The 21,300-nt window shown below is 43.2% G+C and overlaps 1 protein-coding gene across 1 annotated transcript in view; it reads left to right on the forward strand.

Moving 5' to 3' along the window:
• HLF (HLF transcription factor, PAR bZIP family member) overlaps positions 1 to 12,533 on the forward strand; it is a 35,555-nt gene extending 23,022 nt beyond the window's left edge. Inside the window, exons 3-4 of the mRNA XM_059864595.1 lie at positions 5,228 to 5,448; positions 8,364 to 12,533. Coding sequence (XP_059720578.1) covers positions 5,228 to 5,448; positions 8,364 to 8,579 — 437 coding nt within the window. The 3' untranslated portion in view covers positions 8,580 to 12,533. The remainder of the gene's footprint in view (positions 1 to 5,227; positions 5,449 to 8,363) is intronic.
• Positions 12,534 to 21,300: the final 8,767 nt, after the last annotated feature.

Raw genomic sequence — 21,300 nt, forward strand, 5'->3', positions numbered from 1 at the left:
GGGTTGAGATCCTTCTTTCTGCAGGAAGTGTTTGCAGTCACCCCATGTTCAGCAGAACCTAGTTTATGTAAGATAAGGAATAGGGGAATGTCCGTGCCAGCTTGGAGCTCTGGTCAAAATACACAGCTCTCCTGTTGCTTGGGGAGAAAATAAAGCTCCTATAATTACTTGCATAAACACACCCAGAGGTGAAGTGTCTTCTTCACCCCAAGGCAGAGAGTGGTTGGGTTTGTCCTTCCAGTTGAGGGCAGGAGGATTCCAGCGTGTGGCTTTAGTCCTATCCACCTAAATGGTTTGGTTTCTGGAAAACAACTTAAATCCTAATAGCAAGAAAATTACATAGAATAAGACAGGATAGATAAAAGGTTGCTTATAATATTGTAGGTGAGGAGTGATTACATGACATGATGTTGTTGTTAGATAAATATTGACCTCCAGAATACCCCTTGTACTTTGCTTCCTCTGGGGATTTTTGCTTGTCTCGATCCCTGCACTCTTGCCGTGGGTTCTGTGGTGAGAGAACTTTCCTGGAGGCTGAAGGAGTTAATGCAGAGCTGGATGAGAGATTAGTACAGGACAGGCTGTGATTTGGAGTAAGGGAACTATCCCAAATAGCTGGCCAGCTGCCAAGGGGATGGATGGCTTGGAAAACATACAGGGAGGGCTCTGGAGTAGCTCTGGGTGAGGATTATCTGTCAGTTTAACCACTGTGCTGCAGAGCCTGACTGACACATACAAAGTGCCTTCCGTTTATATAAAGAAAAATGATTAGCAAACACATGTTTTATCTCTGAGCTACTAATAAATTGAGTAGGAAACTCCTCTTTTATTTCCCTCCAATGTGTGTGAAAAATAGGGAAAAATATTTTGATTAGAACATTTTCACTCCCTTTTCTTCCTCTCAGTGCTGTTCTCCAGCCAGCTGTTGAGCTGATGAGGAGTGTAGAAGGGCTCTGAGAAGGGAGATTTTCTAAAAATCAGACACATTTCTATGGGAGTTGAATGATTCAGAATTGTGTTCCACATAATTTACCAGGGATCTCTCACAGTACAGATTAGAAGTCTGCCAAGCAGTAGTGCAGCTGAAGAGGTTATTTCCGTCTTCACTCTCCTGGGCACAGCTGGTAGGTGGGATGTTTCAAAAAGGGGAAATTAAGAGTCAGGATGTGGTGATTGAACTCCCCATGACACCAGATCAGCATTTGGGGTTTTGTAGGTATACAAAAATGCTGCTATACTTTTGAATGGTGAATTTTAATTATTGTAAGGAATTTAAAGCTTCTATTTTCTTTTTTAACAGCAGTTTGGTCACCTAGATGACACAAGTGAATGGCCTCAGTCCACTTCTCTCTGAAAAAGGAACCACACTGAAAATATTGCCATTACATTGGACTTCTCACTGGCAGTCTCTGCTGGGAGGAGGAGGACAGCGACTGAAAGGATTAGAACAGCAAGCTTTCTTTCAAGTCCTTTTTTAAGGAAATTTTCCCACTATGCTAATATCTGCCAGAGCAACACCAAAAGCACTAGCAAAGGCAAGATGTCAGGGCAGCAGAATTACTGGGGTTGTTAAAACCTGCTGGTCCGTTTGCCAGGAGACAACTGGAGCTGTGTCTGTCCTGGCATACTTCTTCTTGCTTGAGTGGAGTTCTTTAAGTGGGAAAGGCTCCAGACAAAAGGCCAGTGTTGACACAGTTGTGGTCTCTCCAGGCCATGGTTGAGACACATCACTAGGGTGGTATGAGGGGAAGTTTCCATTAACAATTATTCCTGGCTTGCTTCCACCACCACCACCACCACCGTGGAGCTCTGCAGCTGGATTTCCAAAAGAGCTTAATGCTCAATGAGAACTCTCAAATGAGAGTTCTCATTTCAGCAACTTAAAGAGAGGGGCTAAGTTCTTTCCAAAACACTTGGCAGTCATCAGCCCCCATTGAGAACAAAGCTTAAGCACATTAAACAGTCCAGCCACTTCACTATTGTGAAAATTTGGCTGCTGTTGTGAGTGCAGAGTGTTTAAATAATGCAGAGCCTGGCAGAGGCATCTGGCTCCCGGTGCTGGGCACTGAGGGGCCTTACCTTGCAGAGTGGGTTTCCTCCTTGGCCAGTTCCTTGTGCATCAGAGCCTCTGAGCAGCCCTTTTGTGGCTGTTGTGACAGCTGGGATACTTGCTGATGCAAGGATTAGTCGGCTGCTGGGCACATGACATTCAGATTGCTGTGCTTATTTGACCTACCTCTGATTGTGAGGAATTCAGTGCATAAAAATAACACCCCAAACAAATTTGGCAGGAGGATGCAGAGCGAAAGTGCCGAGCACACCCGGGGAGAGGAGCCCAGCGAGCGATGCAAGGCGAGGCCGCGCTCTGCGCTCCCGCAGCGACAGCAGAGCCAAGGCCAGCACAGCCCACGCTGTCCTGGATTATGACAAGTTCCAGCACCGCAGAGATGTCATGGCCACTCGCCAGCAAACTAACGAAGACAGGTTCCTGGCTTGCACTATTGGCAAAACTTGATAGAATAAATAAAAAGGTCCCGGGTGCCAGGAGTTGCCCAACGTAAAATGCTGGACAAAGCATTTCTGTTTTTTCTGCCTGGGGCTTGAGATACCCTTCTTAAGTCTGTTGTTCTTGATGGAATTGCTGATCATTTGCAGAGACTGGCAGAGGTGTGTGTGCCATGTGGGTGTAGAATATCTCACAGGGCAGCACTCTTGGGGCTCCTCATGACAGTGTTTAGACACACGGTTTGTTCAGGCTTTAGTGAACAGCATTCCCCTTGAACAAGCTTCTCACTGGCACTATCTTGTGTTTGCTGAAGGGCCAGGTCTGTAGTCATGAGAGCTTCCTAAAGCAGGGGAGAGGAAACGTGTGTGTGGAGGGAGCAAGGCAGGACCTTGACTGCCATTGTCTTCTCCCACACTGCTCTGGAGGAGCATTGCTCTTTGTTTTGCTCTTGTATTGCTAAGATGCAATGCCTCCATTTCCCGTGTCTAAAAGGAGCATTTTTGCCCTGTTTTTAGGGTGATATTGTAAAATTTCTTGAGGCCAGTGACTACAGAGCTCATGTAATTGTGTAATAATGGCACGTTATAGATAAATGATAATATGCAAACTGATCCTGTATATCAAGAACTTCAGCAGTATTTAAATACTGGCTCTCACATAGGACAATTAGAAAGCTGGGCCAGATTTCACAATCCATTTTACTTTTAGAAACACCCTGCAGGCTCACCAGAAATATTATAAAAGTACTCAGAGCTCGTGTCTTGCTTCATTTTTATCAGTATTACAGAAAGTGCACCATTTGTAGGTGCATACATCTATGTATTTGTCTGCAGTAAGGAATACGTGGCTGCTGCGGAACAGGCACTCGCCCAAGGAGCTTTTCCTGTGTTTAGTCCTTCAGACGAGGCCGTGGCAGCCCATGCATCCATCCATCCATCAGCGATGGATCGGCCCCCACGGCCGGGTGCGCGTCCCTTGACGGGAGGTGACCCCGGGCGGGGAGGTGACTCTAACCCGGCACCAGGAGGGATGAAGCTTGTGGGAAGCCGCTCCGCGGCCACAGCCATGCGGGCCGAGCCTCCCCGCGGCTGTCCCGGTTATCCCGGAGCGCTGCGCTGGGAACGCGCGCCCCGCGCCCGCAGCAGGCGGGAGGGGGAAACGCCGCTGCCGCCGCCGCTTCCCGGCTGTGTTAACGGGGTAACAGCTGGAAACGCCACGTTCCTAGCGCCGGGAGCGGGGAGCAGCCGCTGGCACCGCCTGTTCCCGGCTGCATTAACGAGGGACAGCGGGCAGCGCCGCGTTTCCAGCAGCGCGTCCCGAGCCAGGGCGGCAGCGCTCCGCAGTGGCACGATGCGTGCAGCAGCATCCTTTGCTCTCGCTCCTTCTACAGCCGCATCTATATTTTGATAACTTTGATCCTCCTTTTCTCCTCTCCCCGGCCCTCACCAGCCTTTCCTGGAAGCTGATTTTATCAGCTCTAAAGTAGGAGTTAAAAAAGCTCTCCCTTAGCAAGCCCTGTGCAATGCAATTCCCCCGGTGCATTTTCCATGCAGTTCCCATATTATTAAAATAAAAACTACATTGTTATTGCTGGCCTTGGAATTAAAAATGACATGTAATGTTTACTGCTTTACACCCTAAATATTGCAGACATGGGCGCAAGTAAGGAAATATTACACAGCCACAGGATGTTTTTGTAGTTATCATGAAAGCCATCATATTGCTGAAGTCAAAGTGAATTAGCAAATAGCCGAAATGATAAAAGAATATCTGCTTCAATCAGAAGGCCTCCCTCTGAAGTCTGTGAGGCTTCTACTTCTGAGGCATGTGAAAACTTCTGAAAATTCTGCCCCCGGGGATAGTCCATGTTTAGGCAGCTGACTTCAGGATCCTATTTTTGGAGCCTCTGGTTGAGATTTTAAATTGGATTTTTAGTGGGAATGGTGCCCAAATCGGTGCTGTAGGATCTTGAAGGCTTTATCTAAAATCAAAAAGAGAAAAACAGGAGGTATATCACTCATTTTCTGGGGATATGCTCCTTTTTATTAGATTTTATATACCATAAAAGAGAAATGCATCATCCATAAGTGTCTTTTTAATTTTTGCAGAACATCTTTAAGGAATCATTGTAGCTTTTCATGTCACTGGTTTCCTTCACTGTCTTTTAGAATATCCCTGGTAGGATATCATAAAGAATAAATAGCAGTCTCCTTGGAGTGCTTCAGCACAGCTGAAAGTACATTTTCATAAGCTGCTATTCGTGGCATGTACAGTACATTGTTTGATTGCAAAATAAACATACCCTCAGAGGTATAACTGTGAGGGGTTACAGCGTGCTGATAGATCTGAAGTAAATGACAGTACTTATGATCTGTTCCTGAGGATGGGGGGATCCTAATGAAGTGGTACAGGTTGGAGCAATATATCTTCTGCCTGCAGTCCAGTGCAACTCCGTGTTGGAGTCAGTGATGTTATGTCGGAGTCCAAGATTAGCAACCAGAGTTAGAAACAGATTCTGAATATAAAGGCCATGAGCATGTCTGGGTCAGAATATGCAGCTTGCAGAACGGACAATCTAATATTTAGTGAACATAGATACCAAATCTGAAGGGAAAGCTGAAAGAATTATTGCTGGTAAAATATGTAGAGATCTTCTAAAAACCTTTGCTACAATTAACATATTTTTTCTAACCCAGCTGTATTTATCCTGTATTTCTGTAGGTCAGATCTTGCCAGCAAACCGGAACACACCAAGCCCCATTGATCCTGAGACTATCCAAGTTCCTGTGGGCTACGAACCTGACCCTGCAGATCTTGCTCTGTCCAGCATTCCTGGCCAGGAGATGTTCGATCCTCGCAAGCGCAAGTTCTCCGAAGAGGAGCTGAAACCCCAGCCCATGATTAAGAAAGCTCGCAAAGTCTTCATCCCAGATGACTTGAAGGTAATTTGGAACTGGTGACAAGGTAATTCCTACAGGGTCTCTGACAGTTGCTCACTGAGGTACAGATTTGGAGCATGAATCTGTTTTGTCATGTAAGGTAAATCTTGCCATGTAGATCTGACTTGCTGTAGAGTAAAACTGTTCAGGGTTCTGGATGAGACTGAAGGGAGGATGTCCCTTATTAGTTATGCAACAGTTGAAATTCATGAGCTCAGTATTCATTTCCTTTGTATGCCAGAAACTTCCTGCTTGACCTTGGACAAGCTTGCTTTGTCCCATATTTCCCACTTATGAAACAGCCTGATCATATTTCCTTTTTCTTCATCCTGTCTCTATTCATGTTTCCTTTTTCTCCATCCTCTGTCTATTCAGGCTGTGAATCCTTCAAGGAGAATGGAGGACCCTGATGACATACTGAAGTATATTGTGTCTTATTCAGAAGTTTCTGTAGTTCTGTGTTTAATAATGAATGAGAACACTATAGTAAAAGCTATTTCACTAATATATATTCACTAATCCAGGTGAAAGAATCTAGACAAGTGGTAGGAAAACAGAAGAAAACAGAATTTTTCTGCTGAGAGGTGTGTTTTAATACAATATAAAAATTGCAAAATGCAATATGACATCAATATTTTAGAAGAAAGACTCTGTGCCACTCACTGCTTCTGAGATGTGAAGAGCAAAGTGCATGAAGATAGCAGGAAAACTGATCAACTGATGCAGGTTATCAAACACTCTGAATATTAATTGCAACGTTGTTTTCTCGGTATGTGCTTTCCAAGAGGATCTCTTTTATCAGAGGCAGTCAGGGCAGAATTTCATTCTGCTGTTGCTACTGCCCCCAAGAGACACAGTCTGAGAGCCTGTTGGAGTCAGTGGGAATCCCTGGCTGCATGTGCAGAGAGCCTGAGATGCCATGTGTTTGCACCAGATTGATAGCATTAGGGAAAGGAGCTATTTTTATCCTTACGCATGCTGTGGTGCAAGTTAAAAGCACAGAAATCACAATTGCAGTAGTGTTCAGGTTGCTGTCACTCAGCTTTCCTTTGCAAAGGTTTGCCTGCACCTTGTTGCTTACCTGGGCAAGTTCTACTGCCTGTGATGCCCTGTTGGGTTGCAGTGCCCAAGGGAGAGGTACTTGCTGCAGGAATAGCTGGAGTTTCTCCCTTTGTCACGTCTCCCAGGTACCCTTATTCATCAAAGCAAGCTTTTGGCAAAGGTCCTGTTGGCCAGAGGTGGAGCCCAGCAGTGCAGCACAGGAGTGAAGCAGGAGCTCAGGGCTTCTCATTCCCTTGGGATCATCTCATCACTTGCCCTTGACTCATTTCAGAGCACTTGACCCAAGTGCTGCTCCTGCCCTGGCATGTGGAGCGGCCTCTGGGTTTTGGGGGAGGGTAAGCAGATTAGACCAGTCAATCGTCTCTGGGCTGCATGTGATTTGGAAATGCCAGCCTTACCTCTTTCAGGCCTGGATTAAGGGATTTGCCATAGCAATTTGTTAAAATAAAGAGGGATGAAGCCTATATGGCACACTAATAAATTGCTTAAAGCTGATTTTTATGGAGTGAATTGAGATGGGAAATTATAAACAAGATTTGGGTCATAGCTTTTTGCTGCATGCTTGTTTTTTTGGAGGATTTTGCAGGGGCCCATCTACATACAGGTGAAGAGCCATTTAGAGATAATGCTGGCTCCAGATCAGCATTCCTGCACACTTTGTTGAGCCAAACTGATAGAAAGCAGTTCAAGAGCCCTCCTGCCAGCAGCTGTTTTGCTCCTGCTTTGCCGTGTGCAGCAGCAGAAGGTGCAGAGCAGCAGGATTAGGTTGGGCAGAAGGACTGAGGAGTGGTGGATGTTTTCTCGGTGCAGCATAGGAGCAGCTGGGTCTCCTGCCCTGTGCTGGTTCTTGGGAACTGCACAGGGAAATGGAAGCATGTGAAGATGAAGAAAGAGGGAGTTTGAGGTCTGTGACTTGGCAAGGCAGAGTTTGAGGGCTGAGTGGCTACATCACTCGTGCTCGGCAGGGGCCAGAATTTCACTTTTCACAAGAAATTCTATGTGCTTTGTATTTCCTGAGTTGTTCCAATGTTCTAGAACTTAATTCAGTTATGAAGCAACATGAAAACTGCCATTTTGCTGAAGGCCACTTCATTGGAAGAGTGGAAAAATCAGGTGAATTTCAGTAGTTCCTTTGAGTCTTTAATACACCAATGCAGTAAGGTGATCTAGAGGCAAGTCTTCAGGGATGACACTTTGGGAATGTGTTAGCTTATGAAACCTCAGGGAGTAGCGAACCTATTTCTGTCCAATGTTTTTTTTTTACACAGCCAAAGCCTATTGCACTAATCTCTGTAGTTGGTCCCAGAGCAGCCATGATCACTGTGCCAAGGAATCCTTTTGTAGTGACAGTGGTGCAGATAGGAACATCTTGGGGCTCTGTAGAGTGCTTTGAACATTAAAAAAGAGCAGAGCAGTAGATGAATTGGGGCATAGCAACACAGAGAGTGAGCCAGGTGTTGACTGACAGCGCTGAGCAGGGCCAGAGGTAACTGGTGCTGCTGCAGCGGCTGTTCAGGGTGAGTCATGGCACATGAAGGTGGATGTGCTAACTAGGTCAGCCTAGATGGGAGATGGATTGTACCTCCGGAACGTTGCTTCACTTTTCCTTGGAGGGATTCCCTGCCAGGAGGATGAGGGGGTTAGTGTAAACATTTTGACAGAAACATGTGAGGGCATCTGCGCTGCCAGGGCGGATTGTGCCGCACAAAGCCGTAACTCCGGTCCTGCCGTGCCACGGGTGACGCTGCAGCCACCCACGGTCCGGAGGCGGCTGCGGGGAGCGGCTCCCTGTGGGCAGTTCTGCTTCTACCAAAATGTAACACCTTTGTTTGCCTCTCTGTGTGTCTCACGAGCAGGACGACAAATACTGGGCCAGGCGCAGAAAGAACAACATGGCAGCCAAGCGCTCGCGGGACGCGCGGCGGCTGAAGGAGAACCAGATCGCCATCCGCGCCTCCTTCCTGGAGAAGGAGAACTCGGCCCTGCGCCAGGAGGTGGCCGACCTGCGGAAAGAGCTGGGCAAGTGCAAGAACGTCCTGGCCAAGTACGAAGCTCGGCACGGCCCCCTGTAAATCCCAGGCGGGGGAGGTGGGATGTTTTGGGGTTTTTTCTTTTTTCTTTTCCTTTTTTTTTCTTTGTTGCGGGTTGGCATTTGACTAGATGGACAATGTGTTTCCTGTTTGATAGCACCACACCCAAACCAACCTTTCTGTCTTCAGCACTTTACCAGAAGCAGAAACAAAACTGACTTAATGTTGGTGGTTTTTTTTGTGTTTTTTTTTTTTTTCTTTTTGTTTGCGTGTACGTGTCCCTGCGTGTGTGTGTGCACACGTGTGTGCCCAGGTCTGTGTCTTTGGGTGTGCATGTGCGTGGCTGTGCGTGTGTGTGTGCATCTCAGCACTTCCCATTTTTATCAGCCCTCTTCAAAGGGTGCCACATTTTTACCTGGACTGTTGAGAACCGCCATAGTAAGCTTTTTATTATATATATTTTTTTTTTTTCCTTCAGTGCTGCTTCAGAGTAGGGGTTTTATGCTCTTGTAATCAGTTCCATCCTCCTGATTTACTTGGAAAGATCCCAGCATAAATTACAAAAAAAAAAAAGGAAAAAAAAAGAAAAAAGAAAAAAAAGGTAGATCTCAGTTTTTTTTTGAGAGTAACAAGCTATCGTTTTAAGTCTGTCTAATCAGAAAAGTTAACGTGCTAATAAAGTGCACAAATAACAATTTAGTACTACACTGCAGAACTATTAATTTATAGATTGCTTTTGTTGTATTTTTAAGTTTTGGTAATAATTGTCTTCAGATTTAAAAGTGCTGTTAGACTGAGTTTAGCTATACTCATGATAGATCCCATAATGGCTTCTCTGTAGCTACTAAGGTTCCTTTTCTCTCCACGGACCCCAGGTAGGTAGGTAGGAGTTGTTGGTAGAGCACAGAGTGTGTACCTTGCACTGCCTGTACCTGAAGCAATAATCCTGCGTGCATGCTGCCCGGATGTTCCCAGTGGACGTGGGATGGTTCCCTACCCAACAGCAGTCTCAATGTCTTTAACAAGGAGTTCCAAAAAGTCCCAGACACGTTCCCATGAGCATGCTGGCTGTGTCCCTGCTGTGGGGGAGTGCATGTATAAGGAGCAGGATCGTTAGTTGAAAATGAGAACAAAATTAAATAGCGTCAAATCAGATCTGATGTTGAAATCAGAGGGGCTTTTCTCTTTTCAGTTAGTTACTCCATTTTGTGATTAAAAGTTGAATAAATACCTAAATTCAGTTGGTTTTTTCCCACGTTTTGTAATATATTTTCTGTGGATTATATCTTGCTGTTTTAAAAAAAAATCACTTTTATTGAGTTAGAAGTCACTGGTTTGCAAAGCCCATTTTTTCCTAGTGATTTTTGTTTTGAGTGTGACATGAACTGATGGTTCTGAACTTCATTGTTTTAAACTCTCTGCTTTTGAACATGTATGTTCTAATATAAAGTGGACTTCTGAAAAATGAATGTAAGAGACACTGGTGTATTTCAGAAGGGGATGGTGTTGTCATATACTGTGGTTAATCCAATCAATCAAAGTGTTTACTCTAGACCAAAAGGATAGATGTTATAAAATGTATAAAGTTTATACAGAATAATTATAGTATGTTTGTTTTGTACAGTATTTTTCAAGTACAAATACTGACAATGTATTTTGAAAGACATATATATAGCAAAAAGAAAGAGCTATTCCATGTTTAAAATATATAGCAAAGATATATATTCTCCATTATTGTATAGAAAGGAAATGCTTAGGGGTTTGTTGGTTGTTGTTTTCTTCTTTTTTTTTAAATCCATAATTTTAAGCCTGGCACACTGGCATGTTCTGTGCTTTAAATTAAATTTTTATGAAAGTAATATGGCTTTCCAGGATTTTCCATATTACTGAAAAAGAGATATTGTTTATTTTTCATCAGAAACACATAAAGAAACTGTTTAACAGGGACAAAGCACAACATGGATTTTAGTCAACTATTGATTGGACATTACAACATTTTGTAATGGCAGAAAAAGAATATATAACACAAAACCACTCATCGTAATTTCCAATCTGCTGCTGCTGCTGCTAGAATCTGTTTCCAGCTGAATTTTTTTGTTATAAACAGCTCAGATCCTGTACACAGCTATGTGTACTGCATCCCGTTAGTAACGTGAGGAAAATACGGTGCTACGTCTTGCTCACAGTTTTCTAAGTGTTCTGACATTATTTTCAAATAAAAGCATTGTTCATTCCATTAAATCATTATTCATGCTTCAGGAGATGGCTGCAAAGAACTCAGCATTTTGGTCAGCATTAAAAGCACCCTTGCATGGATGGCATTTCTCCAGTATTTTTCCACAAACATACCTGGCTTATCAGTGTCCTGTAAGGTGCAGTGCTTGCCTGTGGACCATTTGTCCAGCAGAGTTTCCATGTGCTACAGGAGGTCTGAAGTGCAGTGAGTTATTCCCTACAGGTGGGCAGAAGGCACTGCAGGGGCCAGGAGGGTCTGGCACAGTTGGGGTCTCTGCTGCAGCCCCTTGGGAATGCCCCTGGTTTTCCCTCTGGGAGAAGCAGAGCTGGGAGCTGCTGTGGACACATCTTTAACAGCAGCACAGCAAATTGCAGCAGTCTCTAACCACCCCCACAAAGGGGATTTTTTGGGGGGACCCAAGAGCAGGGTGAGGTCAGTGGTGCCACTGCTAGGGCGGGTTGTGGCCACCAAACTTTGTGTAACATGCAAAAGGCAGCTTGGAAAAGGAAAAAAGAAAATTCTTTTGTTTCTTTGGGCAGGGAAGGGGTGGGAAGTGGTTGAAGACTGGATATCAGGTTTATTGAGGCAGGGCCACAGAGGAGCATGGGGGTTCCTGGCTCTGCCTTGCCCAGCAGTCCCAGAGCCACTTTGGTGCCTCCTCGTCCCATCCCAGCCCTGGGAATGTCACAGCTGCAGCCTCTCCTCGGGGTTGGGGACTTTCTGAGGAGCCTGTGGGACTCAGGCTCTCCCCAGTTCCCGTGGGACTTAGGCACTCTGGCTGCTCTGAAAAGCTCACCTGGAAAAAAAAAAAAAAACCACCAGGAAAAAAAGACAGAATGTGTGGGCTTAAAACTTGGAAAATCCCCAAGTTCACTATCCAGGTTGTCTCCCTGAAATAACAATGAAAATAAATAAATGGAAGTTCAACTCATTTTCAGTTCCCAAGGATAGCTCAGCTGGGCTCATCACACCTCTGATGGCTTTGTTGCTCATGAAGGAGCTTTTAGGTATAAGAAATTGTAATTTTATAAAAATAGAAATATATATATTTGCAGAATAATTAATAGCTTATCTAAATAATTCACTGACCTCTATTACATTAAAAGCATTGGTAAAATGCTTGTCTTCTCTTTCATTTTTTGCTGAACCTTAGAAGTGGATTTTTTCTTTTTACAAAAGCATGTCCTCTAGAAATCAGTGGGACTGGAGATGGATTTGTCCATCTGAGCACCTTGGGGCTCTCTGTGGGAAAGCCCATGGCAGAGGAGGGGGGATATTTCTTTTTGTGTTTCGAGTGGTGCTGAAGTTACTAAACCAAGCACCATGGAAATAAGTTCTGACTTGAATCCACAAAAGCAAGAAATTCAAAGTGCAGGGGAGGAGCCAGAGCAGGCACCAGGTATGGGATCAGTTCAGACCCCTCTCATTTGAATATCTTGCCTCTGTGGGTTTGTAATACCCCCAATTATTGCTTTAAAATTATTTTTGCAGGTAATTTTACAATAGAGATGTGGAGTTTATTTTTGTTTTGTTGACTTTTTTTATGTGAAGAAAAAAATTATATTAAAACTTATATGTGATCAACCATCGTATTTCTGGCAACACCACAAGACAGAATTAAACACAAGTTTAACAAATAGATCAAATTATCTGTATGACAAGAAATGGTTTGCATCCTGTATGCTGTTCAGCCCAAATCTTTTTTTTTTTTTGTCTGTTATTCTTAATGTTTAATAAACTTTTAAATTTTTCTTCTCTCAGCTGTGTGCTTGTTTTGGTGTATCAGGGCATGGGGCTTTTGGGAGGGAATTTTTCTTCCCATCCTTTGGTCTGTCCCACCAGGGGATAGATCCCAGCTAATTTGGGGGGGGTACATATGCCCCAAAGTTCCCAGCTGTCACCAGGGTTGGGTATAACCACAGCAATTGTGTATTTACATGACATAAAATAATTCAAATTATACTATGATTAGTGCTATTTACTATTTTTTATATATATATATATATATATATATATATATATATATATATATATAAAAAAGTAATAAAGTGGTACAGTGGAAGCACCATTTCCATATATACATTATACACTTTATATATCATGAGATGTGATCATGTGTTAATTCACTGTAAATTCATACAGTAAATTAATAAAAATGCTGCATATCAAGGAGTACTTTTTATTATAGTAGGCAACATAACTTATTAATTTTCCTCTCCATTACAGCTAACATTTTATATGGACCACATGACAGATAATACATACTATAGGCTTTCAGCTATCTAATTTATTAGATATCTAAAAGCCTGAGAGAGAAAAACTATAATTCAGGACTAACCCTTCCTGTATATAAGTTATTAAATGGGTACATATGGGTAATTGTATATTTATAGCTGGGTACAGAGCAGGATATATAGGCACACATACCTATAAAAGTCTGCATTTTAATATACACAGCACCTATTATGCACAAAATATATGTTTTAATAATACACTGGCTCAATCTCCCCTCTGTTTGTGTGCATGCTTTCATTAGTTTTAAATATATAGCTATAATATAAATTATTTTACTACACATTTAAAGATGTGTGTGTATATAAATTTATAAATATATAAATTAAAATTTCATTTTCATATGCCATGTTTCTAATAATTGCTTTTAGCTTCCTACTTTTATACTTGTATAAATATATCAATAGCTTTTTTAATACAAAAGTTTTTAATGAGACAGAGAGTGTATTTGATCTCATAGCCACATAAATATGTGCACCTGCACAAGCACATATATCTCTGTGCATCCACAGAGCTATACATTGGCTAATTACACTTTCATAAAGAATATTTAACAGCACTTACTTTATTAACAAACTTTTATATAACTTTTTAAATAAATATATTTATTTTATTGCTCTAAAGGATGGTTTTGCCATATATGTTATGCACAAACTATAATTGCTACAATACACAAACACTGTGGGCACACACATCCTTGTAGCCCTTTCTCTCTATGTTTTATATATTTACAAGTTTAATAACTGGATCTAATTTAGGCTACCACAATTCACTACTAGAATAAAACTTTTTAATACACATGGAAAATATTTTATTGTTAGAAAGGTCTGAATTATGCACAAGAGTTGTCCCAATACATGCACATTTCCACACTCACCTGTGTGCCCATATAGCTCTGAGTGTCTATAAACTGTATATATATATATATATATATATATATATATATATATATATATTTAGAGAGAGTGTTTATGTACATATATTTAGATCTATATGTATATATATACTCTACATATATATCTGTGTATATATATATGTAGTATGTCCATATACTGTTGAATACATTGATATAGACTCAGTTATATTTTCATACAGTATACTTAGCAGAATTTAATAATCTAATAATCAGGTTAATGTTTTTATATTTCAAAGTATGTGTTTTATTACTACACGAGTCTGGTTTTACTACACATTCTATATTATGCACAGACTCACACATGTGTGCACTCCCTCTCACTGTCTAGTCAGACAGAAATGTAATAATTTTATTTCCATATAGCATATGGAAAAGAATTAATAAGGTTCCTAATATTTTTGCATGAAGATTCATCTAAAAATTGTCATCACTGACAGGTAAAGATCTGAGTACAGATATACAATATATACTGAGCACCAAAATGTGTTTTAATAACCCAGAAACACTTCCTGTGGCTCTTGTGCTCAGCCCCTCTGTACACACACATCTCCATCACAGAGGTTTCCATGTACACACTCAGCACAGGTTTAAACAAAAGGGATTTCTTTTTACCCAGAGACACGTGTATAAAACAATGTGATTTAAAGGTTAAAATTTATGTTTTCATATTGCTTTCAAAGGCTAGATTTATATTTTTGAATTTTTTTCAAAAGTATATGAAGTAGATTATATTATGATGAGGGTAATAAATGTTATATGGGACACAACATGTGTTTCTTCTAATGCATTCGTCCTGTCGTGGTGTTTGTGCACATTTATCTTTACATGCACACAACAGGAGAAACTTAATAATTATATTTCAAAATGCCTACTCAACAGCATTTTCTTCATTAATATGGATTTAGAGCTTTTTGTATCCACATTTTATTGCTACAAAGATTGTATTTGCCATGTATGTTATTTATTATGTACAAAATATAGTTATAATGCAAAAACACACAAGATCTCCTTGACTGCTTCTGTGTGTGCTTTTAGCAGCCTTTTTATTATTATATTTCTATATAAAGTATAGAACAGATACTACATAAAACATGTTTTTTGGAGATGTTTTATTTCTTATTTACTTTTTATGACAGGATTTTCACATATGATGAGGTATTAGTACAAGTTTACATATTCAGAGAAATTTAAGTAAAATTAATGCAGCATAGCTAGTAGCATAAATATACTTTAATATGTAAGTATTTAAAATAAACCATCTCCTCTCCACCCCAAGCCCAGGAGGCACATCCCAAACACATCTTTATGAGGAACCAAGGGTCTATTTTGGGGTGGTTTTCCAGAGCTTTTGCCACTTTGGGGTCCTCGCACTTTTATTTTAACCCACCTGCTTTGACTTCAGGGTAAATTTGGTGGATTTAACGTTTCTGGGATCATTCATGGATGCAATTATCCCCGAAAATCCATGAGTTAAAAAAAAGGCTGGAAGAGTTCTGAGGTGTTCCTTGGCCAGGCACAGCCCCAGCCTTAGGGCTGAGTTTGCTGTTTCTTTTTAACTCCTTTTACCCAAGTCCCAATTTTCATGGAACCTAGGAGAATTTAAGAATCTTTGAGATGCTTTAAATCCTCTATCACCTTGCCCAGCTGCTTAAAAGAAATTAATCTGGAGCCAAATAAAGACACAGCCATACCCCTGGCAAATCTGGATGGCAAAAAACGAATCCTTGATATTGCATTTAAGAGGAATAAATAGGATTTGTCACTGTGACTGTGACCGGTGCGTTTCTGCAGCGTATTGCGGTTTTAAAAAAATATGTAATCACTCCCTAAATGCAAATGTGGGTGGTGAAATGAGAGGGATCCATGGTGGGAATGCTGAGAGCCCCTCCGAGCCAACACAAGAGGTCACACAAGAGCCACGAGCTGCTCCCGAGCGCTGGGATCTGCTCCAAAACACCGCCAGCTTTTCCTCTTTCACTAAATCCCCTTATCCTCCCTCGGGTGTTCCTCCCTCGGTGCGGCTGCTGCAGGTGAGACCCTCTGAAGATCTGTCACCGGTGGGCAGGGACAAACACAGGGTCACCTCAAGAGTGCCACTGCTCTGCCCGAGCCCCTGTGAGACGTCGGGGGGCTGGAAGTGCCTGGCGTGCCCGAGGTGCTCCAGCTGCTGTCTGCAAGTGTCAAACACTTGGGCTTAAATGGATGATGCTCCATCATTTTGCACATTCCCAATTTTAATTGAAATGTGAAAATTAGCCCCACCGGCAGACAGTGCCCAACAGCCAGCTTTCACCTGGGATGGATGAAACCAATCAGAGGTAATTTATTGTAACCAGGACTTTGGCCCAGCAACCTGATTCCTCTAACCTGTATTTCGTTCCCTGCTTTCCCTCTCCCCCTCTGCAGCCTCCAGACAGAAACATCACTCCTGGGGAAGGACACAGCCCCCTGCTCAGTGTGTCTCAGCCCTGGGCCCACCTTGCAGATGGTTGCCCCGTTCTGAGGTCCCAGTGGCCCTGGAGGAAACATGGCTTGTTAATTGGATGTTCTTCCCCCACTAAGTTGGGGCTTTTTGCGTTACCTGCTGTTAGTGACTCGGATTATGAGGGTGAAGTACAAATTATGCTCTGGATACCAGTGCCACCTTGCTTTCGACCTGCAGGTCAGCGTTCAGCACAGCCTGTTCCATTTTCCAACAAAACCCCTGGTGGGAAGGGTAAACATGGCAAGGGGGTCTGTGGCAGCACAGGTCAGCCACACCTTTTTTGGACGAGTTCTACCACAACAGCTCAGCCAACCCTGGCATGCAGCATAGATGGCAGAAAATTTAAAGGGCTTGTCAATACGAGAGGTGATGTCTCCATCATCAAAAGCAGTGAATGGCTCACTGATTGTCCCATGATTAACCCCAGCTCAACCCTAATTGGGGTGGAAGGAATGCAGTGCCCTAGACAGAGCACTCATCTCCAGCTTGTTCTTGGCCCTGATGGGCAAATGCCTGGATTGCACCATTTATTGCTGCTATACCATGTACATTATGGGGAAGGGATGTTTTAGGACAATTTGGAACTACTGTGCAGATAGATTCAGCCTCACTGAAGGATCTTTTTCACAGGGGCCATTGATCAGCCATTCTGAACTCTATTTTGCAAACTCAGGTCACTCATATTCCAGAATCTGGTCATTTGAAATATGATCATGTATTTGTTGACTCAGTCTTGTTTCTTGATGGCAACTGAGAGAAGGCCTGTGATGGCACTGGGCACTGGCTCACTGCTTTGCCACTTGGGGCCTTCTGGCCACCATTACCACAGACAATGGGCCTGCCTACACCTCTGAACAGACTCACCAATTCTTACAGCAGCAGGCTGTCTCCCCCAGCACAGGTGTTCCCCATTGTTGATTGTGCCCACAGGACATTGAAAACCATGCTTGAAAAACAAAAGAAGGGGAAGTCAAGGTGCCCACATGACAGATTAGCAAGAGCCTTCTCTGTTCTCAGTTTTCTGAATTGAGATGAGGTTGGCCAAACAGCATGTGAAAGACAGTATTCTTTCAATACAAGGGCTCCTCCCAGGCTCCTGGTGATGGTACAGGACCTTTTAACAGGGCAATGGAAAGGACCCTTACATCCACTGGCATGGGGCAGGGGTTATGCTCCTGTCTCCACAGGTCACATGAAATGGGTTCCTTTGTGGTGTGTGCAGCCCCTTGTTGTGCAAAGGCACTGCTCATGTCTTACCCCCTAAGGTGGACTGAGCAAATGAATGAGGCTACCCCTACTGACACCATGTGCACGTTGTTCATGTCAAGGCATATGTTGGTGTTTTTGAAGGGGTGTTACTGGGTTACTCCCCTTCTTCCTTTCTCAGTCATATTACATCTGAAAATGTTTCAGGATCTGCTCAGGTTTTTCAAATCTTGTAGATGACCTCTGCTTCAGGGTATGGTTTAAACATTTAGTAGTATGTGGCATAATTCTCTTTGGTGTGATTTTATTGATTAAACAAAGAAGGGGGAGATGTGGGAGATAAGAAATCCTGTTCACTTCTGTTCACTCTTGCTTACCAGAAAGCACTCTGGGAAAGGTTCAGCTAACAGCAAGGTAAAAAATAGGTCATGTAAGCAGAGAACAAATTGTGTGACTGGTGTGTGGTCACCTCGTGTGTGGGGCAGGGATTGGCTGGGGAGACAGGTGGACACTGCGAGATCAGAAAAGATGGTTGGGTAAAAGGACACATGAACAGCAACACCGCAGAGGCAGGCAGCCAATGCCTGCTTGTTTTGCTTAAGTTTAGAGCATAAAAATTGGTTTTTTGCTATAAACTCTTCCCCTGGAGCAAGCAAGAAAGAGGTCCATGTGTCTTTGTTCCTCATTGCTCCAAAGAAGGAAAAGCTGAACAGAAGGGATGCTGTGTGTGCTGGTTTTGGGGTGATTTTCTCGCTTGATGACCCTCTCCGAAAACATGGGATTTCAGCTCCTGCTTCCACCTCTCCCTCCTTCTGCACTGTCACTAATTTCTTATGTCCCTGTGTCACAACATCAGCTAGGAAAAGTGTCTGGAGTGTGGAACACCCTGCTGACTGTCAAACAAGGTGGCAGGGAAGCAAGATTGAAGGGACTGAGTTTGTTTAAGTCTAGGGCAGAAGCAAGGGAAGAAGTGAGTCTCCAGCTGCAGAAAACCTGCCTGGAAGGGCTCTTCTCTGAGCTGCTGCAGACAGAACAGGGAGCAACAAGCTTAAAGTACAGCAAAGAAAACAGTGCTTGGGCAGCCAGAAAAAAATCCAAAAATCAAGAGGGCAGAGGTTGAAACATTGAAATAAACTTCCTGGGAGGATTGTGAAATCCCCATTATTAGAGGCTTTTTAGAACAAGCCTGTCAGGACTGACAAGCAGAATCCATCCTGCCTGCAGGGAGAGGAGGGGCTAAAAATATCTCACAGTCCCTTCAGTCTTTATTTTCAGTGTTTTAGCAGAAGGCAGATTAAGCTGTGCAGCACCACCATCAGCTTCAAGACAAAAGCCATTTCTGTTCAAACACATTCATATATTAAGACACATATTAAAAAAAAAAAAAAACCTATATTCCCCTCCTGGACCAATCCTGAGCTTCCCATGTTCATGGGTTTTGATTAGAGAAGACTGCTGAGTTCCCACAGCAACAACGTTCAATCCTCCAGCATTTAAGGTGCTACAAAATCCTTGCTGGTTGAAGCCAAAAGTGCCACAGGTTCCCCTTGTTCAGTAGGTGTTGTGGGGTGGGTTTCAGTGTTTCAACATTCAGAATAACTACTGCTGTCCATCCAAACATCCTGTGGGCTGCTCTGAATGTCCTCTTGGAGAATGGCTCAGTTGCTGGCTGGCTGTGTCACAGGAGCCACATGCCATGTCTGGTCACACCTCTGGGCCTCTCCTGGAAGCCACCACCACCCACCCAACAGTGAGGAGGTGCTTGCTGGAGCTAAAGCCACTCATTCAGTGAGTCTCTACCAACAGCTTTTCACCTCTGAAAATTTAAGGGAGATTTGCAAAGGCACCTAGAGGATTTGGGCACTCAAATCCATGCCAGCAGGGCTGGGGCTGCTAAGCAACAGAGACAGCTGAACAGATCCCTCTGAGAGCACATGAGCTTCATTAGCCAATGATGTGACTTATGTTATGAAACTGGCCTCTCTGCCAGCCTTTTGCAACAGGATTTTGGTTCCCCAGCTTATCCTTAGGAGCAAGCACCCTGGTTCTGCAAAGGAAACAAGCACTGCCATCCTTCCTGCTCAGCACAGACAGGAGGATGCCTGGGCTGGAAACAGCCCAGTGACAGACACCCAGCTCAGTACTAAAACACCATCCACCAAACCACCACCCAAAGAGGCAGCTGACAACTTTTAAGAGAGCTCTGCTTTCCCTGGGGATTTGACCTGTGAAGGGAACTTCTCTTGTGTGTTCAGCTGGCACGTGGGACAGGCTCTGCTGAATTCCCCAGGCAGCCTGCAAAGCTCACACCAACCCCAAGGCTGAGCAGCCTGGGGGTGTTTAGCCCCTGGGACAGTGTCACCACACCACTGCTGCTTGTGCCACTTGGGCAGTGCTGGGAATGCCAAGGTAAAGGCATCCCAACACTTCCAACAGCCACATGAGAACACCTCAGGTGTCTTATGTCCATTCCCTTCCCTCTGACAGTGGTTGGTGAATTTATTCAGACAAATGATGACAGAAACACTCCCAAGCAACAGGATGGAGGAGCAGCTCTGGCTGTCAGAGCACAGTGGTCAATGGCAAGGCTGAGAAAGGGAAGGTAGAAAGCACCCACACCCTGGAGCCAGCTTTGCTGTGCCATCCTGATCACTCTTTTGTCAACTATTTTTAGCTTTAACCTTATGGCACCTATTGATGGGTGAAAGCAATCAGCAGCAGAGCCAAACATCCTGTGCTCTTTAAAAATAGCAAAGCATGGAGAAAAGATTTAGTCAAGCACATGATGTGACCATGACAGCCTTGGCCTTCAGGGACATCTCGTGGCTAAACCCACCAGACCCAAGTAAAGAATTGTGTAGAGGTTCTGAGCAGGAGGGGCATTTAAAAAAAAAAAACGAGGAAGAATCTTCTCTTTAACTTGCTCATTCCAGCCCCAACAATGTGCATTTTTTAGAATATCCTGAGTTGGAAGGGACCCACAAGGCCACTCAAGCCTCCTTGAAAAGAACTTTCTTACTTACCTAGAACTGGGAGATCCTCATCATAATCACAAATAATTAAGAGGAACATGGAGCAGACAGGATTGGAACATCAGCTTACTTTTAGACCTCTTTTTATTAATAGGAAGAAAAATTAATATTGTCTTTGGGCATTCCTCGCTGTGTATTTTAAACCAATACCATTCAAATGAGCACTCTAATATAAATCCTTAAATGAAGCCCTTCATTTAATAGAATTACTTTTTGATGCACAGGATATTGTGTTATAAAAACACAATCTAAGAATATATGCAGTATTCAAAGTACCTGCTGCATCCCAGACATTTTCTGGAAAGGTCCATCTGCAATGTTTGCTATCTCTGCTTTATTTAGATTCAGCCTACTTGTTGCACTTCTAAAACCTAGAGGCATAGAAAATACAGAAGCAAGTGCTTTTAAAAACATTTTCCTTGGGAAGACAAAGAAATCCCATCTCTGTACTGCAGCATGCATTACTGGAAAAAGCACTATCCTTACTCCTGAGAGGAATCAGCCTCAAGAGCTCCTATTAGATGAAGGGAAAAAAGAAAAGACTAATTGATATGCTTGCTTTCCAGACAGAAACACATTTCTAGTTCAGCTTGTCT

Source organism: Haemorhous mexicanus, chromosome 20 (genome assembly GCF_027477595.1).
Source record: "Haemorhous mexicanus isolate bHaeMex1 chromosome 20, bHaeMex1.pri, whole genome shotgun sequence".
NCBI lineage: Eukaryota > Metazoa > Chordata > Aves > Passeriformes > Fringillidae > Haemorhous > Haemorhous mexicanus.